The sequence below is a fragment of the Polypterus senegalus genome, chromosome 1 (assembly GCF_016835505.1).
Source record: "Polypterus senegalus isolate Bchr_013 chromosome 1, ASM1683550v1, whole genome shotgun sequence".
Taxonomy (NCBI): Eukaryota; Metazoa; Chordata; class Cladistia; order Polypteriformes; family Polypteridae; genus Polypterus; species Polypterus senegalus.
In genome coordinates, this window is record NC_053154.1 from 49,303,729 (window position 1) to 49,324,996 (window position 21,268).

At 37.1% G+C, this 21,268-nt stretch overlaps 1 protein-coding gene across 3 annotated transcripts in view; it reads right to left on the bottom strand.

Moving 5' to 3' along the window:
• The window catches only part of shank2b (SH3 and multiple ankyrin repeat domains 2b), a 1,055,424-nt gene that overhangs the window by 121,320 nt on the left and 912,836 nt on the right, over positions 1-21,268 (bottom strand). For all 3 annotated transcript variants that reach the window (XM_039749058.1, XM_039749068.1, XM_039749076.1), the window contains exons 19-22: positions 20,304-20,439; positions 9,909-9,989; positions 9,547-9,555; positions 3,062-3,085 (exon numbers count right to left, since the gene is read on the bottom strand). In XM_039749058.1, coding sequence (XP_039604992.1) covers positions 3,062-3,085; positions 9,547-9,555; positions 9,909-9,989; positions 20,304-20,439 — 250 coding nt within the window. The remainder of the gene's footprint in view (positions 1-3,061; positions 3,086-9,546; positions 9,556-9,908; positions 9,990-20,303; positions 20,440-21,268) is intronic.

Here is a 21,268-nt window from a genome sequence, read left to right on the forward strand (position 1 = left end):
ACTTGAAAATGTTCAATTTGGTGTAATTAAAATAATAATAATTTGATTTCGTTATCAAATTAAAACTGCTCGGTCTCACTGTGCATTTACACTAGATTGTGTGTTCATGTATGTAAATGTGTATGGTTTAGAAATTTGCTGCTAATACAATGTGGCTGCTGATTTTTACACCCACACTCTGAGCCTTTACTCAATGAGGAATGCTACTCAAAAATAAAATGAATTTAACTTAATAATGAAATTTCTTTATTTTACTTATCTATTTATTTTACTTATTCTTTTCACAGTCTGTGACTGTGCTGCAAAAAGCAAAAAAAGATTTAAAAATGTGTGTAAATAATAAAAAGATGAAATTTTCTAAGATAGCTTCTTGCTGAACTGCCTTTCATTTAGTGCCTCGAAATCTTGCCTCCCAATGTAACCTTCCTTCTGCTGTTAACAGAACAGATGAACACGTCATTTGGCTCAAAAATTGCATAATGGCTCTTTTTGGTGCAACTGGTTCTGGACCAGGTAGCCACTGATCAGCACTACTACACCACCAACTCCTGTTGGTCCCTCTTCTCTCTCTCTTGAAGGCCTGCTGTGGACCCTCACACCTCCTCCTCTGATGGCCTTTCCATTAATGCTGTCCTTTAAATTTTCTTGTGAGTTTCAGTTGGGATGGGGTGAGACTGGCATTTACTTTGTCAAGGTTAGATTGATTGCTGATGCCTTTCTTAATTGATTGTTTAAATTGGTCCTATTTCCTTTATCCTTCCATTAGTATTTTATCTCAATAAAAAAAACAATCGTAAAAAAATATGTAATTTTCTGTGTGAAATGTTTTGCACAAGAAGTCTCCCAAACCGAAGTGAATTTCTTTGCAAAATTGTAAGTGGGAAAAACAGAAACTTGCACCTCACTGCTATTCTGAGAGAGCACAAAAGAGGTTGTCAGCACTGCGTTTGGTGCACCCAGGAAGCAACAAAGATAGAAACTTTAACCTGTAAACTTGTCCAACTAATGCTTCTGTCGCCTCCCTAATGTAAGTTAGCTTGTTCTAGTTTATCTTGATGACAAGGTGCTATATAAATAAAAAATTTTATTTTTTTTATTATTACTCATAAACAAATTATAGGTATGCCTAGGTAAATGTAAAAACCTGAATGTGAAATTGATTATTTAATATTGTGTTTAATTTATTAAACCAGATGCAGGACAGCATTGATTAAATAAACATCATGGTACAGTTTGATTTTTACTTCTTGTGAAGTTAGTGGTTCAGATGTGCAGAGTCCATCTCTTTAATTATCTAGTGTGGCAGCTTTAGTGACAAAAATAATAAAGAGTATAATAAAATAATATCCTACAATAAGCAATGTTGTGTGTTCCAATACATTCAATCCATATTTAGCCCAAAAACATGAAAAATGTTCAAAGTGCAACTACTGTATTTTGTTGTTTTTTTTTATCACTATCACAATAAACCTGAGGAGGCACACTGATAGTGTCACCTCATGTGAAAATGATGCCAAGGAAGTCAAACTAAAAATACAAAAGAAATGGATTATTAAATAATAATGGGAAGGGGTGAAGGAAAGAAAGAAACAAATCACAATACAAAGTAAAGGGGAGAATAAAAAAAACACCTAAAGACACTTGGAGACTTATAAGCCCTAATTATTGGTGGTGTGGCTGGTTCACTTGCCGGCGTTTACGTACGGAATCTCAGATAGCAGACACTCCCTTTGCTTCCCATCTTTTTCTGTCTCTTTCTTTGGTCACTCGTCCTCCTGATTGTTGGGATCCTGGTGACTTCTGTCTTTCTGATCCCTAGCTCAATTTACCCCTGATTAAGAGGCAGCCTTGAATTCTATCCCAGCCATGCCACTGAATCATGTCTTTGGGCGGTGACAGTCTTACATCTGTTCCAAAGACACCAGGCTCAAAATCTACTCTAGTAGCTCCTGGTGTCTCCATAACTCTGAGTCATCTGTTAGCCTTAAAGGGGCAGGACTCCCTGGGAGTGTTGCAAATGTCCATATACCTGAGGAAGAGCATGACCCCATAAAGTGCTCTTTTAGGACATTGTGCCCTTCAGATGCTATGAAGAGTTGCCACCTCTGGTGTTTGGTTCCAGTCACTGCAGCTCTTTAACCAAGTATCCACACACACACCTTGGTACTTCTGGGATTCTTCTACTCAGGCTGCCCGTTTTCTGCCTCTGTTTAACATGCTCCTGGCTCTATTTTTCCATGGTATCTAGTTTAGATATAAGCCACACTGACCACTTTTGGTGCCATTATTTCTGTATTAACTGGATAATACATCTTACAAACCATTGCACACTTGTGTAACACTTCTGTGTCTGCAATCTCGATCCAGGCCAGGCTTCTATCTATACAGGTAGCAACAATAACAAAACGGTTTTTATACAGAGCACACCATCTGTCACTTCAATAAGGCATAAACTGTATATGATTTATCTCTATATGAAAGAACTTGGACTCAAAGGACATGGGACCATCATGATACTAGTTGTCTGTAAGTAAGGGATTGATATGTTTTCTCTAAATACGCTCATTGTAAATAATCAGTAAGAAACTTTATGATTTGTGATGCAGACCACGATAAGTTTCGTTTCTGTGATTTTAACTTTAAAAATTACACACTGGCATCAAATTGCTGAGCACCATAGCAACCTGCAGCCTGAAATTTGCCAAGCCCTGTTTCAAATATCACAGTTTAAAAGCAGTCTTTTTTTGTTAATAGAATAGCATCAAGTATCCATTAAATGGCACAGAGGTTGCAGATACAAGAAATAACAGGAATTAAAAGAAAGAGCTACACTTAACGTTCTTTTCATCAAACAACCAGAAATATCCCTTTGTTAGATTTACAACATAAAAGTTTAATGAAAAATATAAATCTCTAGCACATTAAAAAAAAATACTCCATCTAATTATAAGTTGGCTTCATTTTATTCATATTAGTTTTTAAACAAGTGTGCCCATTGTTAGGAAACAAGCAATATTCAGCATAGTGTTAATATAATCTTGCAAAAAACTTAAAAACTTACCACCCTTCTTTTTCCTCATTGTGGCTTGGAAATAGAAAAGGAACAAACTATAATATTTATCTTAACCAGAATTAAGAAAACAGGAAGAGAATAAACTGCAAATGGTTTAACCGCCAATCAGGACATGGAATTCTTGAGTAAAACATGAAAAGTGCATTTTGACAGGACAGGGAAAACAAGAAAACTATGTGTATTTTTTACGATTCAAATATGTTCATATACAGATGCAGATGAAGCTGCCAAGCTGCTCTATTTAAAAACAAAATCCAAAATAATAATACCCCTACAACATAAAAGTCTGCCTTGCACATTGCAATACACTATGTCTGAAGATGAACAGGCCCGCCGCTGCCACAGATGCATCCCTGTGCAGTTAATAAACTCTGTAGTCTTTCATACATGATTGCAGTTGTGCCAATCTTCAGCTACTAGCATAAAGAATGAATTGCTGGCCTGTCTTCAAATGATTTTTTGATAGGAAAGGAAAACACTGTCAGTTTATACGCCTTTCACCTCTGCAAAGTGAAAAGGCCAACTGAAGTTTTACTGCAATGCTCCAAATTTCACACCATCACAAGGGCACAGATGACAGATGGGAAGCTTCCAGCAGGATTATATCTGCAAGCCTCATTTCTCCTTCTCAAACCTCAGGCAACACGTACTGAAGTAGGCTGGTCACCTTGGAAGCCACAGGGCAAACTCTCACTTCTTTTTTCAGTGCCTGGCCAATTTGGCAACACCCTATAGCCCCCAGCCCTGAGTACATGAAAAAAGGCACAGATGGGATTTGAACTTGCAAACACTTGACTGCAGGATGCGCACACTGTTTTACGAAGCTTTTGCTTGGTGAACCAAAGAAAAACGGGGACTTCTGGACTGCAGGTAATTCTGGCAGCAATCTGTTTCAAGATGTTAGTATTTCGTCAAAGGCTTTGAATAACTGGGTCCTTTTGGGAACTAAATTATTAGACCACAATGATATTAAGTTTGTACCAAAAAGCATTATAAAGAAATATTTTTCATTTTATTTTCATTAAAATAATGGTAAACATTTTTAGCCTGTAAATGCAGAACAGTTTAAAAAAGGCATTGTAAACTGTAACATTAAAAATATAAATAGAATATTGTTGCCTTTTTATTATTTTGAGGCGGAAACAGTTTGAAGCATCTTGCTGTACAGGAACATTACAATACTTAAGAATAAAGAAGTCAGTAAAAAAAAAACTGCATCAGAATGTATTCCAGAAGAAAACAAATGTGGAAAATTACTACTGAAAAGAAAATAGAAAGTTAGAAACATAACCTTTCAACTAGTGTCTCCAACAGATGTCCTGCTAAAGTGTGTTTACGTAGGTAAGGTATACTGGTGAGAGGAGGACGGGGAAGGGGGAAGCAAAGCCAGAAATGTTAAGGACTGAGAAGTGTGGAAGGCGGCCATCTAAGAAGGCAAATGGTGAGGTTAAAAAGTTACAGCAAGAATGAAACAACAAACTGAAAAAAAATGTTAGTGAAACAATTGGAAAACTATTCAACCTGTAATTCAGCTAAATATTGTTTTTTTTTTATTTTACCCAGCTTAATAGTGACCACTGTTAAAAATCACTTCACAAACCTATTAACACTGTAGCTCATGACACGTTTTTGCATTTGACTTATCATAACAAGCATATGCCCTTTTACTGATGATGTTAATTCATCAATTTATTTTAAGTACCACTGACAAATGCAATGTTTTATATGTTCAAATTGTTTTTTTTTTTACATTTTAATTCAATATGCGAACACAGAGGTTATTACTATGACATAAGAACATGAGAATGCAGACAAATGAAAGGAGGCCATTCACTCCATCAAGCCTGTTTGTTCAGCCAATAGCTATCCCAATATCTCATCCAAATACTTCTTAAAGGTTATCAAGATATCTGCGTTGACTACATGACTCGGTAGTTTGTTCCAGATACCCACAACTCTTCTGTGTAAAGAAGTATTTCCTGGCCTTAGCCTTAAATGCACTTGTCCCTAATATCCTTGAGTACATGATTCACAGTTTAGTCAAATTAATCCAGCTGGATATACTCTATCAATGCCTTTAAGAATTTTGATGACCTGGATTAGGTACCCAGAATCTCCTCAGTTTCTGACTAAGCAGGTTAAATTCTCTGAGTGTGTTAGAGTATGACATGGCCTTAAGTGCTTGGATACTCCTAGTTGTTCTTCTCTACACGGCTTCAGGTTCTGTTCTCTTTTTTGAAGTACAGTGACCAGAGCTGCACACTATACTCTAGATGCAGTCTCACTAGTGTGTTATACAGCTTCTTTACATAGCTCCGATGATAACATTGTGCCAATGTCAACCCTTAAATTCTTTCCTGTAGGACCATCTTCTATTTATACTAAAATTAAGAAGCTTAACCATAGAAATTTCTCTTCCAAATTGGCTACAATTTAGGATTAGGGTGAATTTCAAAAACATCCATCTAACATATACAGCCTCTACCAGAACTCATTCCACAGAATGAGAATTCCACAGTGGTGTGTCACAGTAGTTATTGCTGATGTTTAGTTGTCACTATCTGCGTAGAATTTGATTATCCATGAATAAAAATCTCCTCCGGTGTTCTTCTTTTCCTTCTACATCCAATAGAGGTTTGTTTACTTGGTTATCTGGCAGTTCCAAATTTGCCCCATGTTAGTCTGTGCGAGAGTAGGCTCCTAGGATGGACTGGTTCCCTATAAGAGGTAGTTTCAGGTTTAAATCTGATGTCTGTGGGATAGGCTCCATATCCATTTACCCTTCCAAAAATTCTAAGCATAAACAGGCTGCTCTAGAAGTTATGGACTTTAGCTAGAGTGCTCTCAAACTTTGGAATGATGAGCCTGCTCAAATAATGGTTATGCAATCAGTCTCAGGAATTACACCCTTACTAACCTACTAGTGTACCATTGTTAAAGCTGCTGAATAAACTTTCACATAGAAACATGCTTAAAAATTATTTTCTTGAAAAAGAACTACGATAGACATCCCTTTTATATGTCTCAAACAATTTCCTGTTATTTTTTTTTCCTTCTCCATATCCTTTTGTGCCTATTTAGTGCTGCTGCTACCCTGACCAAACTGTTACTGTAGATCTTCACACAAGATTTCAGACTGGATGGCAACCTAACACATCACTACTGTAGACTGCTGACACTGCACTAGACCATCAAATTACGCTACAGCTACAGAAACCCTAAAAGAGATCTTCTCCATTAATACTGTTAACTGTAGTGTTAGTCTTCTTCCCCTCTGCTGCCAAATGGACAGATGTTTTGTTAGCAGAGTTTGGGTAAGATTTTATCCACATTTTATTGATCTCTACTATGTACTTAAATGGATGCATACAAATTAGGAATTTCATGGTAATGCTACGGTTTTCTTTTGTTAAAGTACATAACTTAAAGGTGCCCGCCTTTAGTGAAATGTGCTATATAAGAATAAACTGAATATTCATACTATGGTCAGCATGTGGTGCATACACTCCTTATTGCAAGGACCATGAGGATTATAGGCCATTTCTATTCCTTAGATGAAGAAATTTTTCTTTGTATGATTTTGTGTTTCTTTTGTATTTTAGGGATTGGTTTACACCACATGGATGACAACAATACCCTTTCTTAGCCCTTAGCCTCAATCAGCTCCCTATAGGCATTTACTTAATTTGTAATTCAGATTTCATGAAAAATATTTGTAAACCTTTTTAGAATGCCAGGATTTCCATGAATCATCAGGTGGCGTACCATTTTTTGTGTTGCTTTATGTTTTATTTTTGTTTTCTTTGCAAAATACCAAATGATAGAGATCACTGTGAGCTACTATGATATAGCTAATATACTGAGAGTGCACAAACACTAGCTTCTCACCATCAGCTCAGAAAATTCTGTTTCCCTCAAAATGAACATCCTCAAAAACACTGCGAAGATGAGGAGTTGAACTTTTTTGTATAGAATTTTAGATAATAATTAAATTATCAAATTCACTACTGAAGAATATTTTTTTTTAATTGCTGTAACAATATTTAGTAATTGGAATCACAGAAGATTCTCTTTTAACTTGTCTGATAAGAGTTTTGATTAAACATTCTGGCATCTCATGAGCACATTTTAATAAATAACCTTCTGCTCAGATTGCTCAGGGATATTTGAGTTCACAGAAATCTAATGAAGGGTTAAAGCTAACATTGTTCAGGATTAAAACTTGCCAAAGTTAACAACAGACAACAGACAGCAATCTCCCTTCACAATACTATCTAAACATATTTATTTTCTAGAATTACAAGGCACACGATAAAGACAAATGAAGGACAGGATGCTGACCCACTGCTTTTTGGATCAAATATTTGATTTGTAAGTAAAAAAACAACATTTTCCTGCACAGTAAAACATACTATTAGTGGAAGTGAGCAAGTTGGTAATGTGGCAAGCTTAAATATATTCTTGTCATATGCAATTGTTGTTGTGTACTGTTGAGGAGAAGTTTATGGCAGCTTTGTGTTAGCTACAAGCTGTCTTTTTTACTGCACATCTTTAAAAACTGTTCATACTGACAACTCCGTGACCTAAAACACCTCTTGTTTTTTTATGATTTCTTCTCCAGCAAGGAACCTAATGATGATGTCCTTCAGTGCTGACTGCCAATGCCAAACTTTTCTTCTGTAAACCTTTAACATTTATTTTAAGTATCTGTGGACTACGTTATGACTCACAAGAGTGAACATAATGAGTAGGCTAAGATAGGGGAAACCATTTCTTTAAGTTTCTCAGTTAGCTGTACTACATATTTAAGTATTCTGCCTAAAACTGACTTTAAAAGGCACTGCGCATACAAAACACAGAGGACAAAATGTAAGCCATTTATACGAGCGACTGATAAATGGTCAACTATACATAAAAGTATTTTAAATTTCTGGTGCCAATGAATTTAAAAGAACATTTTTGAATCTCCCATTTTCCTAATTTATGTAACAATGCCAAATAAATGCCTGAGTTTGATTAAGAGTTTCCTTCTTGTAAGTTTTACAACATTTCTGTTTCCATGTGTCTCAATTAGTTAAACTATTCACTTTTGCAGCTTTATTACAACAACTGTCTATGTCTTTCTTACCTCTATTTCAGAAACACTTTTCCTTTCGACTGGACCCAGTCTGATATAATTGGTATAGAGTACCTAAAGTCCTTTTTTTAGTGGCACATTTACTCCCTAAGCGGACGTGCAACCCAAGAGTCTCTTGCAAAGCTTAAAACTGAATGGCAACACTACACAATTATTTTATGTATCACATTTTCCTCAGAAAAGCAGGTTATTGATAACACAGTCATGTTTTATCACTCTATGTTCCTCAATTCATATCTATAAAGTAGCTTTGAAGACAAAGTAGTCCCACAAGCAACAAAAACTGAGGATCATTTAAAACATTACATTTAGTTCCGCAAACATTAGCTCACGATATTCATGAGTTTAAAAAAAAATCTAATTCTGTCAGTGCTTTATAACCTGAAAAGAGCTGTTTAATGGATGATATTCACAGATATCTGTAGGCAGTTCTTTAGTTATTATTAACATGGGAGATACTACTTTCTATTGTTTCTTATTAATACTAGCAATTTAGGATATGTGTTTTTACTCTTTCATATGGTAACCCATAATCAACAAATAGCATTAGTCATTTTAAATCAACTTTAGAATTTCACATGGACATTAAAGAAAAATCCAGTCAAGCACAATGCATTGTATCTAGGTATCTAACATGACTTTCAAGGTAGAAATCTAAAGGTTCTTTATTACTTTCTTTTTGTAAAGAAATTCAATGGTAATAATTTGGATGAAATATCTAGTTTTGTTCCTTTAACCCGAGGCAAGTTTATATTTTGTTCTGGACCATCATCTGCTTTCTGCTATTACTCCTGTGATTGGTATATGAAAATATTAAACCCTTAAGAACCATTCTAGATTAATACTTTTAATCTAGCACTTCAGGGCTTTATGAGCTATTTGACAGACAGAGAGAGAGAGACAGGAAGACAGACAGACAGACACAAACAATACAATTTATTTTTGCATAGCCCAAAATCACACAAGAAATGCCGCAATGGGCTTTAACAGGCCCTGCCTCTTGACAGCCGTCAGCCTTGACTCTTTAAGAAGACAAGAAAAAACTCCCCAAAAAAAAAATGTTGTAGGGAAAAAATTGAAGAAATCTTGGGAAAGGCAGTTCAAAAAGAGATAGATAGATAGATAGATAGATAGATAGATAGATAGATAGATAGATAGATAGATAGATAGATAGATCGAACTTATTTTGCCTCCAGATTACCATTATTTTGCAATTTCATAATAAGATCTTTTTAGGGTGTAGGATTTGTTCATTGCTTGAAGTTAAACTTATTTTCATAAAATTTCCATGTACATAAAGTGGAAATTAAAATATCACAAAAAGGGTTCTGCTTACCTTTATCCACTGATTGAGAGAAGCATCAAATAAAGAAAAAAGGAAAAACACTGTTAAAATAGAAATAGCATGAAGAACTCACAAATCAGAGATATTTTAAAGCACCTTCATTATTTGTGAAATAGTTTGTAAATACAGAAAGCCTTGATATTTTCACATGAATTTCACAAGACAGTCAAAGGAAAGACACAGACCAGTAGCACAGAGTGGAGATCATTTTTACTCCTCTGTTTGTGACTCACTCATTGTATTTGAATGCAACCTGTGATGAATTGTGAAGTCAAATTGCTGCACTTTGCATTAGCACTTCTAGATTATAAACCCAGTTTTATTCTTCTGCTCATTAAATAAAAATTGCTTACCTAGTTCCTCAAGCTCCGAGGTCATAGACTTAGACCGTAAGGTCAGTGCAGTTGTTGGCGCTCTCTTTGGAGGAGGCGGTGCTTTAATAATAAGGCAGAAAGAAAGGGGGTTAAAGTTATTTAAAATGTAGGAACATTCACTCTGTGCTGCTTCCAAGTTAACTGAATTACCTCTGAAGTAGATCAATAAAGATATCTCAACATTGACAGTCACTTATATTAAAATAAGCACTGCCTCTTCTTAGAGTACAGTTTTAAATTATTAAATATATAAACAAAAAATAAAGCAAAGTATTTAGTTTAGAATGAAGATCGAAAAAGTGATTAGAATATGCTAAACAATAAAATTTGCTTATGTATTTTTTGCTTTGCTACAGGCAAATTTAATGGAATTGTTTCTATATTTCCCTTTTGAATTAAAATTTTAAATAATTGATAATTATGAGCTAAAAATAAAAAGCAGACATACTGCAGAAACAATGCCAATATATCTGCAGTTTCATATATACTGTATACATGTTTATATATATATAAATATATATATATGTACACACACACACACACACATACACAGGCTTTGTCTCCTACACTCTCTCAGAAAATACTCATGAGACTCATTCACACAAAGATGATACCTCAGCAAATGTTAACAGCTGACAGAGTCTTGAAAAACTATGCAGCAGAAACACAAAATAATTAATCATATCATAATATTTTAATGCAATAGATCTAAAAATGTCTGGATCCTAATATAGCATTGTTCTTCTCAGCAAACTGTTCACTGCAAATAGTGCTTAACAAATAAAAGCAAAATCTGACAGGGAGTGTTGTGGAAGTAAAAAAACAAATATTCTTAAAGGCTATTTGAATTTATAACCATATACTCTTGCAAAATTAGACAAGCTTTTTTTCATAAGGCCCTCAAATGACTAATAAGAAAGTCATGCCATTCTTTGCAATGCAGTAGGGGACTTTGAGGCACTTCGTCCATCCTTTTCAGATGCCGACACAAAGAGTTCAGAGTCATGAGGAACCTAGTCTGCCAGCACTGGCTGAAAGGCAGGAACCAGTTGTAGATGAGACACAAGCCCATCCCAGGACACACTCACATATACTGACTCACAAAATTAGCCTATTATGTCCAATATCTACACCATAAAGTTTTGTAATTTATAAAAAATTATTTGAAAACAATCATGCGATGACTAGATGCTTTTGCTACACTTGTGACTGTTCAACAAAAATCAGTAACCTTCAATCTATACAATGTTTTATCAAGAAGATAACTGTGTAATTATTAGATATGTTGCATCTGTCTTCATGGTGCAAAGCCAGAAATGTTTACCAAAAAAACTAGAAAATGTTTATTGAACATTCAATCTTTGAAGTCTATCTTTCTCTTACTCTTTCAGTATGGAGTAAGGGTGTGAAGAAGTGGGTAGCACTTCTTTGTCACAACCCCAGAAGTCTCAGTTTGAATCCTGACCCAGCCACTGGAAGGAGTCTCCATGTTCCTCCTGTGTCATGCGTCTGTGGGGTTTTCATTTGGTTACACTGTTTTTCCTTACACATCCCTGAGGTGTGCTTGTTAGATTAGCTAAATTGGTTGGGTACAAGTGGGCATGTACGCTACAAATGTAGAAAGTAAACAAATGTTGTTTTGCAGCTGTCAGTGCCTGGATATTACTTTCACTACTTCATTTTCCAGTCTTGAAAACGAATAGCAAAATATTCTGCTAGCCTTCTTTAAGTGGAAAAGAAAACATATAAAAGAATTTGACACAGCCAAGGTGTAGGCCATTGTGTTCAAAAAACATTGAAATTAAAAAAACAGTGTTGGAATATACTGCTGTGCATATGTTTCTAAGAATGATGCGGCACACTTTAAGTCACTTCACAAATGGGTTTTTAGGAGGTAAGCATTAATCATTAAATGCTGAAGTAATTAATATAAATATAATTTGGGTTATCTACAAAAGCCCTGTGTTATATGAGTGTCCTACTAAAAGTACTCCAAAAATTTGCATTATGAACAAATGTTTGAGGCATTCTAACTAGATGTAGACATCAGGCTGATGGGAACTTTGGATTCACAGGTTACTAACTCAATGCTAGAACTTCTCCATTTAGTTCAGTTTATACTTTTGTTTGATTTGAACTTCTCATATCTGATTTCTTATAATGGGATATTAGATTAAGATTACATTGATTTTGTTATTAATAATTATGTTTATTTAAGCCAAAGGTGTAGGGTTTACTTTACTTTTACCTTATTAAAGTGTTAACTGTCTCTAAGTGTTCTGAATCTGTACTCAGTAGAGTATTTATGAACAGTTCCATTTGTCATCTCAAATTGAAATAAAAAGTTTCTCCATTCTCCATTTTCTGCACAACTGTTTTCACTATCATGAGGTCAATTCAATTAATGGTAAATGTAATTTTTCTCTATCTCACAAATACTTAATGACGTCTTGATTTAAATAACTATACATCTAATTGTAATTACGAAATTTACCTTTGTTTCTTTCAGTTCTGTGGAACGATCTGTATTTGACTAGCAGTACCATTCATTTGTGGAGATCTATTTATCACTTTAGTAATTCTTTAACAATAAGATTAGAGTCATGTGCCAATTTACAGCCAACCAAGTTAAGGCCATTCATATGACCAAGGGCCATAGGAAAATAACAGGGTGATAATGTTCTATAAACTGCCACAACAAGCAGCAAGAGGCTACAACAGCTGTAAGCCTTTTATTTATTGTGCACTTGTGGCGGTGGTGGAGCTGCAGAGGTAGCATCCTCCTGGCTGTCTTCCTTTCTGTACTGATGTTGCAGCCATCAAATGGCCACAAACTTGCAAAAAAAATCTATCTATCTATCTATCTATCTATCTATCTATCTATCTATCTATCTATCTATCTATCTATCTATCTATCTATCTATCTATCTATCTATCTATCTATCTATCTATCTATCTATCAAGTTGCTTCTCAGCTGGACCAAGAGTTAGTGCTGTCATCTAACCTCCTCTCCTTTTGTCCCTCTACAGACCAGCAGAAGGACCAGCCAAATAGTGACTTCACCTCCTTCCCGCCCACAGATGATGCCACTTCCAGTCATTCATGATGACACCATCCCTCTCAGAACCCACCTATCAAGACATCACTTTCTCTTCCGGCCACCATTAACCATCCTATTCCTATCTCTATCTTATAAATGCCTCGGTTTTCCCTTCTGTATTCAGTTCTATTTTGAGCTGGATTGTAACTACATGTTTTTTTTTTGTGGGTGGCCATCCCCAAACCTCTTTGAGTCTTCTGCTCTCCTTATTTACAATACAATGTATTGTACGTCATTGTTCACACAATTGTAATCTTCTTGGTACTGACTGCCTGTGCCACACAGCATTTTCTTGAAGTCGAGCCTCATGCAACTGGCACGTCTTGTTTGTTTTCAATCTGTTCAGATGTTTTGCACATTTTTCTTCTATCAAGAACTTAGAAATGCCTTGTAAATACTATGTAATGTTTTGTCATTATCATTATTATTTCATATGGCCTGCTATGTTTTCTGACTCTGAGGGCCTTTTAACATTGTTTTGATCAGTGCTGCTTCATGTGGCTAATTCTTATGCATTTGGCCCACTCCACCTACTCTTACACAGAAAATATGTGTGGCTGTTGAAACTTGAAGTCATCAATGTGTGCTACTTTGTACAAGCATGTAATGCCTGGGTTGCCCACAGCTGGTATTACTTCCTTCAACCTGGGTCATCAATAGTCATTAAACTGAGATGGACTGGACAATTAGGACAAAGAACAGCAAGAGATAGCTCAATGTGTTCAATGCTTTAAATTTCAGGAAAATAATTCCAATTGTGTTCAGAGTAAACGTGTAGTACAGTATTCACAAATAAATAAATAAATACATACATAAATAATACTAATAGTGATTAGGTGAAGGACAAAAGTCAGAATCTGTCCATAAGAACCACAACAAGCCGGCATCCATCTAAAACCACATCCCAGCTGCACACCCATATGGTCTGCTTAATAAGGTGGAGATGCCTTCCAACAAGCACAGTCAACCATCTAACTTACTCTTAACCCAATCACCATACTTAGGAACTACGCAAGCCCTGCTTCCTTTTTCCACTGCCGTCCCTTGGCATTCTGAAGTTCCAGGAGTAGTTGGTTACACATGCTCTCTGAGGGCTGTCCACTCACTTCACCAGGGGCATCATTCCTGAAAGTTTCCCTCCTTACCACAGCACCCTCTCTGTCACAATCCTTCCTCTTCTTTCCTTTCCCTTTGATTTAACTTCTGCTCTTTCTTTTCTATTCTTTCTTGGTCTCTCTCTAACCTGCTTAAGCTCCTTATTATACTATTGTGCGTGCAGGGACCCTGATTATACCCCATGGAGTGTCAATTAGAACACTGGTTGAACTAACCAAGCCCACATCTGAATATGTGACCAGCCAATTTCCCAATTAAACACTTTGGGGGTGCATGGCTAGACTACCACACACACACTGTCACCCACCAAGCCTGAGTGCATCTTTTTTCTTTTTAAACCGTACATTGCAATGAACCCCAAAATGCACTTTACCACACAGCAGTTGTGTACCGGCAATCCACACAGCATCAAATGCAATGATCTGTGCACTATGTAAATGCTATGTGGCTAATTTGACATATGGCCAAGTGGCTGGTCCTAAACATACCGTAAGTCAATGCACAACTGCATGTGCGTTAAATCTCAATAGTAAGAACAATGTTTAACACTAGAATTACCAGAGCCAATGAAAAAACTCATAAATCTGGCCTACCTTAAATCCCTTTAACGTAGGCCAGCAAATGTATGGTATTTCTAAAAGTTAGCTTTTTTTTCAGTTTTATTCTGTCAGTCACGTTCACGCTCTCCCTTGCGCACATAGGACCTGACTCTAACTAACATACTATCAGTATAAATTCACACCCGATCTGACGGTGTTTGTTTTCAAATAATATGGCATCAGTGTGACAATGTTTTCTGATTTGTACTATTCAGATTATAAAATGATTCCTTCAAAATGTCATATATATTTGTCTCTTTCTTTTTTTCCCAGTGCTGCGTTGACATCGCGCACCAGAAGGCGTGAGCTTATTCAGTGCGAGCAGAAGCACGCAGGTGGCTGATTGCTTGCGCTATAACATGATTGACTTGGGCGATCAACGCACATGTGCTGTGCAAGGAATGCACAGGGGTCACTGAGAAAAGCAGTGTGTTCTTTGCTCACATTGCAGAGGAACTTCGTCGTCGCTTCTTACAAGAAAAGGCGATAGATAAAGCAAGAGAGGATGCAACATCGACAAGCTTCTGTTCCAAGACCGCCGCTTCCCCAGCCCCTTCAATGTAATAGTAACCCCAGCACAGAGAGAAGTGTGTACATTACAACAAGTACACGTGTCATAAATGTAGAAAGGATGGTCCTTGGGTGTGTGGGAACTGTTAACATTTGAATCTGATGATTGCCTATAGTGTGGATCTGACCCCTCTGTACTATTCTTTCCTCTGCATGTCCTGGAGTACAAAAGAAACACCCCATTAGGCTAAACTAAGTCAGGAAAGTGAATTTTACGACAGAGTTGGGGGAAGTGCTTGAAACAAATGTTTCTCTGCTAGAGTCTCTCTCTCGTCCCCCATACAAAGCCTGGTTGACTAACTGTCAAGCTTCACCTCAACAAATGGTTTTGGGCAGGTGTTAAGATGTTCTATTTCCCCATTGGTCTGAAGTATGGCTGTTTGGAATTGGCTTGTATCAGAAACCTTTAAGTACCACGATGCCCTATTGGCTGTAGGGGTTGGACAGAACATCTATAAAATTTGCTTGGTTAACCTCACTGTCTCTAACATCTGATGAAGGAGCATCTCTCTCTCTTACCAAACTGATGAACTGAAAGGACAAGACAATGGAGAGCACAGGCATGTGGCCTGTTCTGAAGAAAGCTGACCACAAACGATGCCTTAACTAGAGACATTAAGTAACAAACAAGTCTGTGTGCCGCCTGAACCACACATCATCATTTTATCAGGTTCTATGGTTGCCAATATTCAAATGTACTTTGCATATTGTTATTATTTATGAATATTACCAATAATACATTGTTTAAATTGTAACTTAACACCCTGCTTGTCTTTTACTACACCTAATTGCCTGAGGTTATATATGTAGGAGGGAAGGTGGGGAAAGTTATATACTATAATACTTTATAAACAGTGGTAAGTCTGTGGGATTTGAGGCGTTCTGACAGAGGCTACATATTAATAATACAACAGGGGAAAGTAGAGCAATATATTACTCTAGCAAGACAAAACACCAAGTCTTTGTTTTTTGTCAGTGCTGCTTTGAAATCAGGGACCAGAAGGTGCATGATTACTCAGCGTGAGCAGGAACACTCAATAAAACTGAACTAAAAAAAATTAAAGCGACGGCGAGATACAAAGAAGGCAGATTCACCAGCGTTTGGGTGTCAGCCTTTTTTCCTCCAGATCAGAGAATTTCCAGTTCCATTGTCTCAAAACACAACTCACATCTACATTTATTCCCAGTTTCAGATAAAAAGTAACCACGTCAGATCTGAGGCATGGGGTAGATATTGTATCATGATCGCGACTGAGAGAGTAAAAGTAAAAAAAAAAAAAACGCTGACCTATACAAGTACTATAAATTTACACTGGCTGTTACAGACACAAATCAAATGTATGTTTTATTGTGTAATATTAACAATAAGAGTAGCTCACTATCCTAAATCGTAAATTTTCCGGAGAACCGGTTTCAAACTCAAGACATCCGGATTATAAGTCGGCAGTTCTAACCACAGCACTACGGAAGCTGTCGTATTGTACTTGCACCTTTTGTGAAAGTGTTTATTTGATATTTGGGCATCAGCCTTCACACATTATACAGCTCACGTTTACATTTGGTTATTTATTACTAAAACATGAAAAACGTTTCTGTTTTAACGATGTGTTTACACAGATTGTTGTAAGCACAAAACACACATCAAATTATTTCCTTACAATTCTGGGTAGCTCACTCCCAGATAATCAATCAAGGCAGGAACTGGGAGAACTTCTTGCCCGTTCTGAGGTGACACATTTACAAGACAAAAGAGACTGATGGAGAGGTGCGAAGGGATTTAAGATGGGCCGGATTTACGAGTTTTTTTGTTGGCTCTGGTAATTCTAGTGTTAAATGAAGTACGGAAAAGCAAATTTGGAATACCATGGATGGCTGTTATTTCCTCGCCAGAGCTTTTCCAATATTGGCCACCACTTACCAAGATCCTAGTCATTTTCTTCAAATAACTGCTAGTTTGCCTGTTTATGGATGCTGCAGAGTCTATATGATGCCAAGTGTTTTAAGAAATAATTTTAAGAATCTTGAGATTTTCCAGATTTGTTATATATGGAAATTAAATACGCACTGTACCTGAGCTGACACAGCATCATAAACACAAGCTCCTTTGTCTTATGTACAAGTTTCCTTGGTAAGGCACAGAAGTTTATTCCCACCACTGAAAAAAGAATTTTGTTATTTCGCAAAAGTATTGATTTATTTTGTAGTAATTATTGCATTACGTCGCAAAACTATTGTGTTACTATGCAAAAGACATTGCCTGGTGTGGTTGTTATCATCATGCACGCACGTGCCCACACATCCTGCAGCGGCTAGTGAGGGATAGATTAAGAATGTGCACACATGCAATGAAGTGACAAGAATTGAACAAAAGGTATACATTTAATTCTGTATGTGCTGAAGGGTAAATTTAATTGGCCCAGTTTAGAATTGCAGGGAAGCCAGTGATTAACACAGCAGCACTCCTGTAATGGAAGAAGTAACCTGCTTTCGGGCATCCAATGGAGGACTGGATGAAGAAAACAAACATATTGCAATCATGGGATACTAAGTGAAGAACAATTACAGACATAAATTAAATTTTAATCAGATTAAATCTCACTAAGTTTGGAACAGATGTTTTCACATAGGCAGAGTGGTAGCGCAAAGCCAGCATTCCTCAGTGACGTCACCAGGGTTTGCACGGGTGTAAGGCAAGAAGCAACCGTGGTGAATGGTACGAATGTTAAGGGGCTTGGGTTGGGGACTGAAAAACTGGATGGATGTTATTTACTTCAGATTTTTGATGAATAAAAAGTATTCTTGAGACATTTCCAGTATTCAAAGGTCTTGCTGCTGCTGCCCGTAACACTGGGCAAATGCGTGGAGACAGAGTTTAAGCACACACGTAGCTTACAATTAACTGACATACATGGTACATGGTGAGAACATGCAAACCTCATTCAGACCCAAGTGCTGTGAGTCTGGGATGCTGAGCTGGTAATCAAAGGTTTTAGCTCCTGATGGATTGTGCAAAGCCCCTAAGCTTTTTCAGGGATGTACAATGAACTAACACCGTTAAGCCCCTGAAGGACAAAGGGGGAAGCTCTTCCAATTTATATACTGAACAGGTGATCATGTATCTTCAAGGGGAGAGCCCCATGTGACGCAACCCCCGCCATTATCTGGCTGATCGCAGAGGGGGCTAAGACCCCAATCTCTGCAAATTCTAACAATGTGCCTGTTCTGTGCTACCCGCCTGCCTATACTAAAACATCAATACCAAGATTACTAAACTTGCCTATAACTTTTGTTCATTTATTGTTCCTTGATTGCAATATAGACGGCACGGTGGCGCAGTGGGTAGCGCTGCTGCCTCGCAGTAAAGAGACCTGCGTTCGCTTCCCAGGTCCTCCCTGTGTGGAGTTTGCATGTTCTCCCCATGTCTGTGTGGGTTTCCTCCAGGTGCTCTGGTTTCCTTCCACAGTCCAAAGACATGCAGGTTAGGTGCATTGGCGATCCTAAATTGTCCCTAGTGTGTAATTAGTGCGTGCTTGGTATGTGTGTGTGTGTGTGCGCCTTGTGGTCAGCTGGCACCCTGTCCAGGGATTTGTTCCTGCCTTGTGCCCTGTGTTGGCTGGGATTGGCACCAGCAGATCCTCATGACACGTGTTACGATATAGCGGGTTGGATAATGACTGACTGATTGCAATATATGTGTTATCTTCACCTCTCCCTCCATGTGCATGATTGATTTCATCAACAGTAGCAGGTTGCCTCTTGCCTTATACTCAGTACTGTGGTAATAATCACTGGCTCCCACAGACTGTAAACTGGTCCCAGAAATTTACACCTCAGCACATGCAGGATAAAATGTACACCTATGGACGATGACTTTTGTTCACTTCTTGTAACTTGACTGCATGTAGGCACATCCTTAATCAGTCCCTCACTAGCTGTCACAGAATGTTCATGGCATGTGCATGCATTATGATACCAATGACACTAGGCACTATTTTTGGTGTAAAAATCCAATTCTTTTATGAAATAATGCATCCATTTTTTTTCTGAGTGACAAGAATAAGCTTCCTGAAACTAAGGTCCATTTTGTGATAGAGTTAGCTATTGCTAGCTCTGGTTGTCCTTGTCCCTGTAGCTAGCTGTGGTTAATAAATTCATATTTGTTTTAGACTCTCAGTGCCAAGTACATGCGTTAGAAGGCCCAAAAAATATAGAGCAAGCTGCCAACTTCTTACATTTCGGCAGATGCACTGGAAGAGTGTATATCACAAAGACTTGCCGTTTATAATATGGTAAGCATACAGTGTAACTTTCAAAAGGTGTCACCTTTGGACTGTGAAGGTCTCTTTTATTTCACTGCCATCTTTTTTACCCATTGTCTAGCATACTAAGATAGAGCTAAACATATAATATGGTATTGATGGCTTTTCCAGCAGAGTGCTGCAGGGAGCTAGAGTTTCTCCCAATATCAAAGGGCACAAGTTAGGAGCTAACCTTGCAAGAAATGACAGATCATCACAGAGCACTCCAGACCCACATACCCACCCACAATGTGGCAATTTAGGGGCAGTAGTTAACTGAAGATGCACCTCTTTGGCATATGAGAGGAAACTGAAGTACCAGGAGAAGAGGCTTGCGAATAAAGGAGTTATGCACAAACTTCCCACAGACAGGCTGAGAAATGAACCTGTAGCTGTTGTCTAACAGAGCACTTAAGCATTCTAAAACTTGTAGGCACTGGGGTGTACTATTTAAGGAACTGGACTTTATGCTAGAAGGTTACTGCTGATTCTCTGTGTGGCCCCAGCAAGGACTGTAGCTATCCTTGAGTTCCATTTATAAAAAAATATACATATAAGTGTAGTGACTCTTTATCTAGTAAGGGCCCTTAAAATAAAGGTGCCATCCACATTTAAATTAAAAATCTGCACTGACATTGAACTTTATTTCAAAATACATCTACCAGTCAACATTAAAATTTAACCCTTTACCTTTCTTTCGGGCAGTGTCCTCAGGATCCATATTCCTGCTGACTGTGACCACCTTGAGAACCAGGTGATTTCCTCCCTGCCGAATCATGTTGACAACTTGCCGGTGGCCAACTTTGACGACATTGTCAGCATTGACCTACAAATGAAAGCAGAATAATTATGTAAAAGACCTGGTTATGAAATATTCAAAGAGAATATACTGTATGTCCAGGTATAGACCATACAACTTACAAGTGATGACTGATCGCTATATTATCTTTTTATATAACTCCCCAACTATTTAAACATCTTGCAAATCAGATAAGACAAGGAAAATCTTAAAGGCCAGATTAAAAAATGGGCTTGTCACATGTCACTTTACATGTCATAACCATTTCACTGTGTGGACAAGCTAGGTCAGAGTAGAATACAATTTCAAACTTCATTATGGTCATTTTACACAACTACATTGAACATCATGTGAAAGTGCAGGAATGCAAAATTTGACACTAGCCATTTTGAAGTAAATTCCTAAATTAACATGATATGATACAAGAATCTCCTGCTGTCGCAATAAAGCTGAAGTGCTAACTCTGGATACTTTCTTAAGGTATCTTCGTGCATTGCAGGGAATAAATAAGAGAGTAATGGATTATTTCTTTTAGATGACTGAATGCAATTGAGGAAGTAGTGTGCAAACAGGTGCACATTTACAGAGTATACTAAGAAGCTTCTTTTAAGACAGTACTATACAGAACAGAAGAATTCCTTCATTTTTCAAAGAACCTAAAACATAGATGTGTGATTCAAGCAACGTCATTTAAATTTACAATGCATGTTTATTGTAAAGAGATCTATCCACCAATAAGTGGGAAGTTAAGTAGCTCCATTTATTTTAATAAGAAACTTAAAAACCTTAAAATATGATTCCCATACAATAAGTATCTTTAAATACTGTATATTACATTTGGTGAAACCTTAGTGTA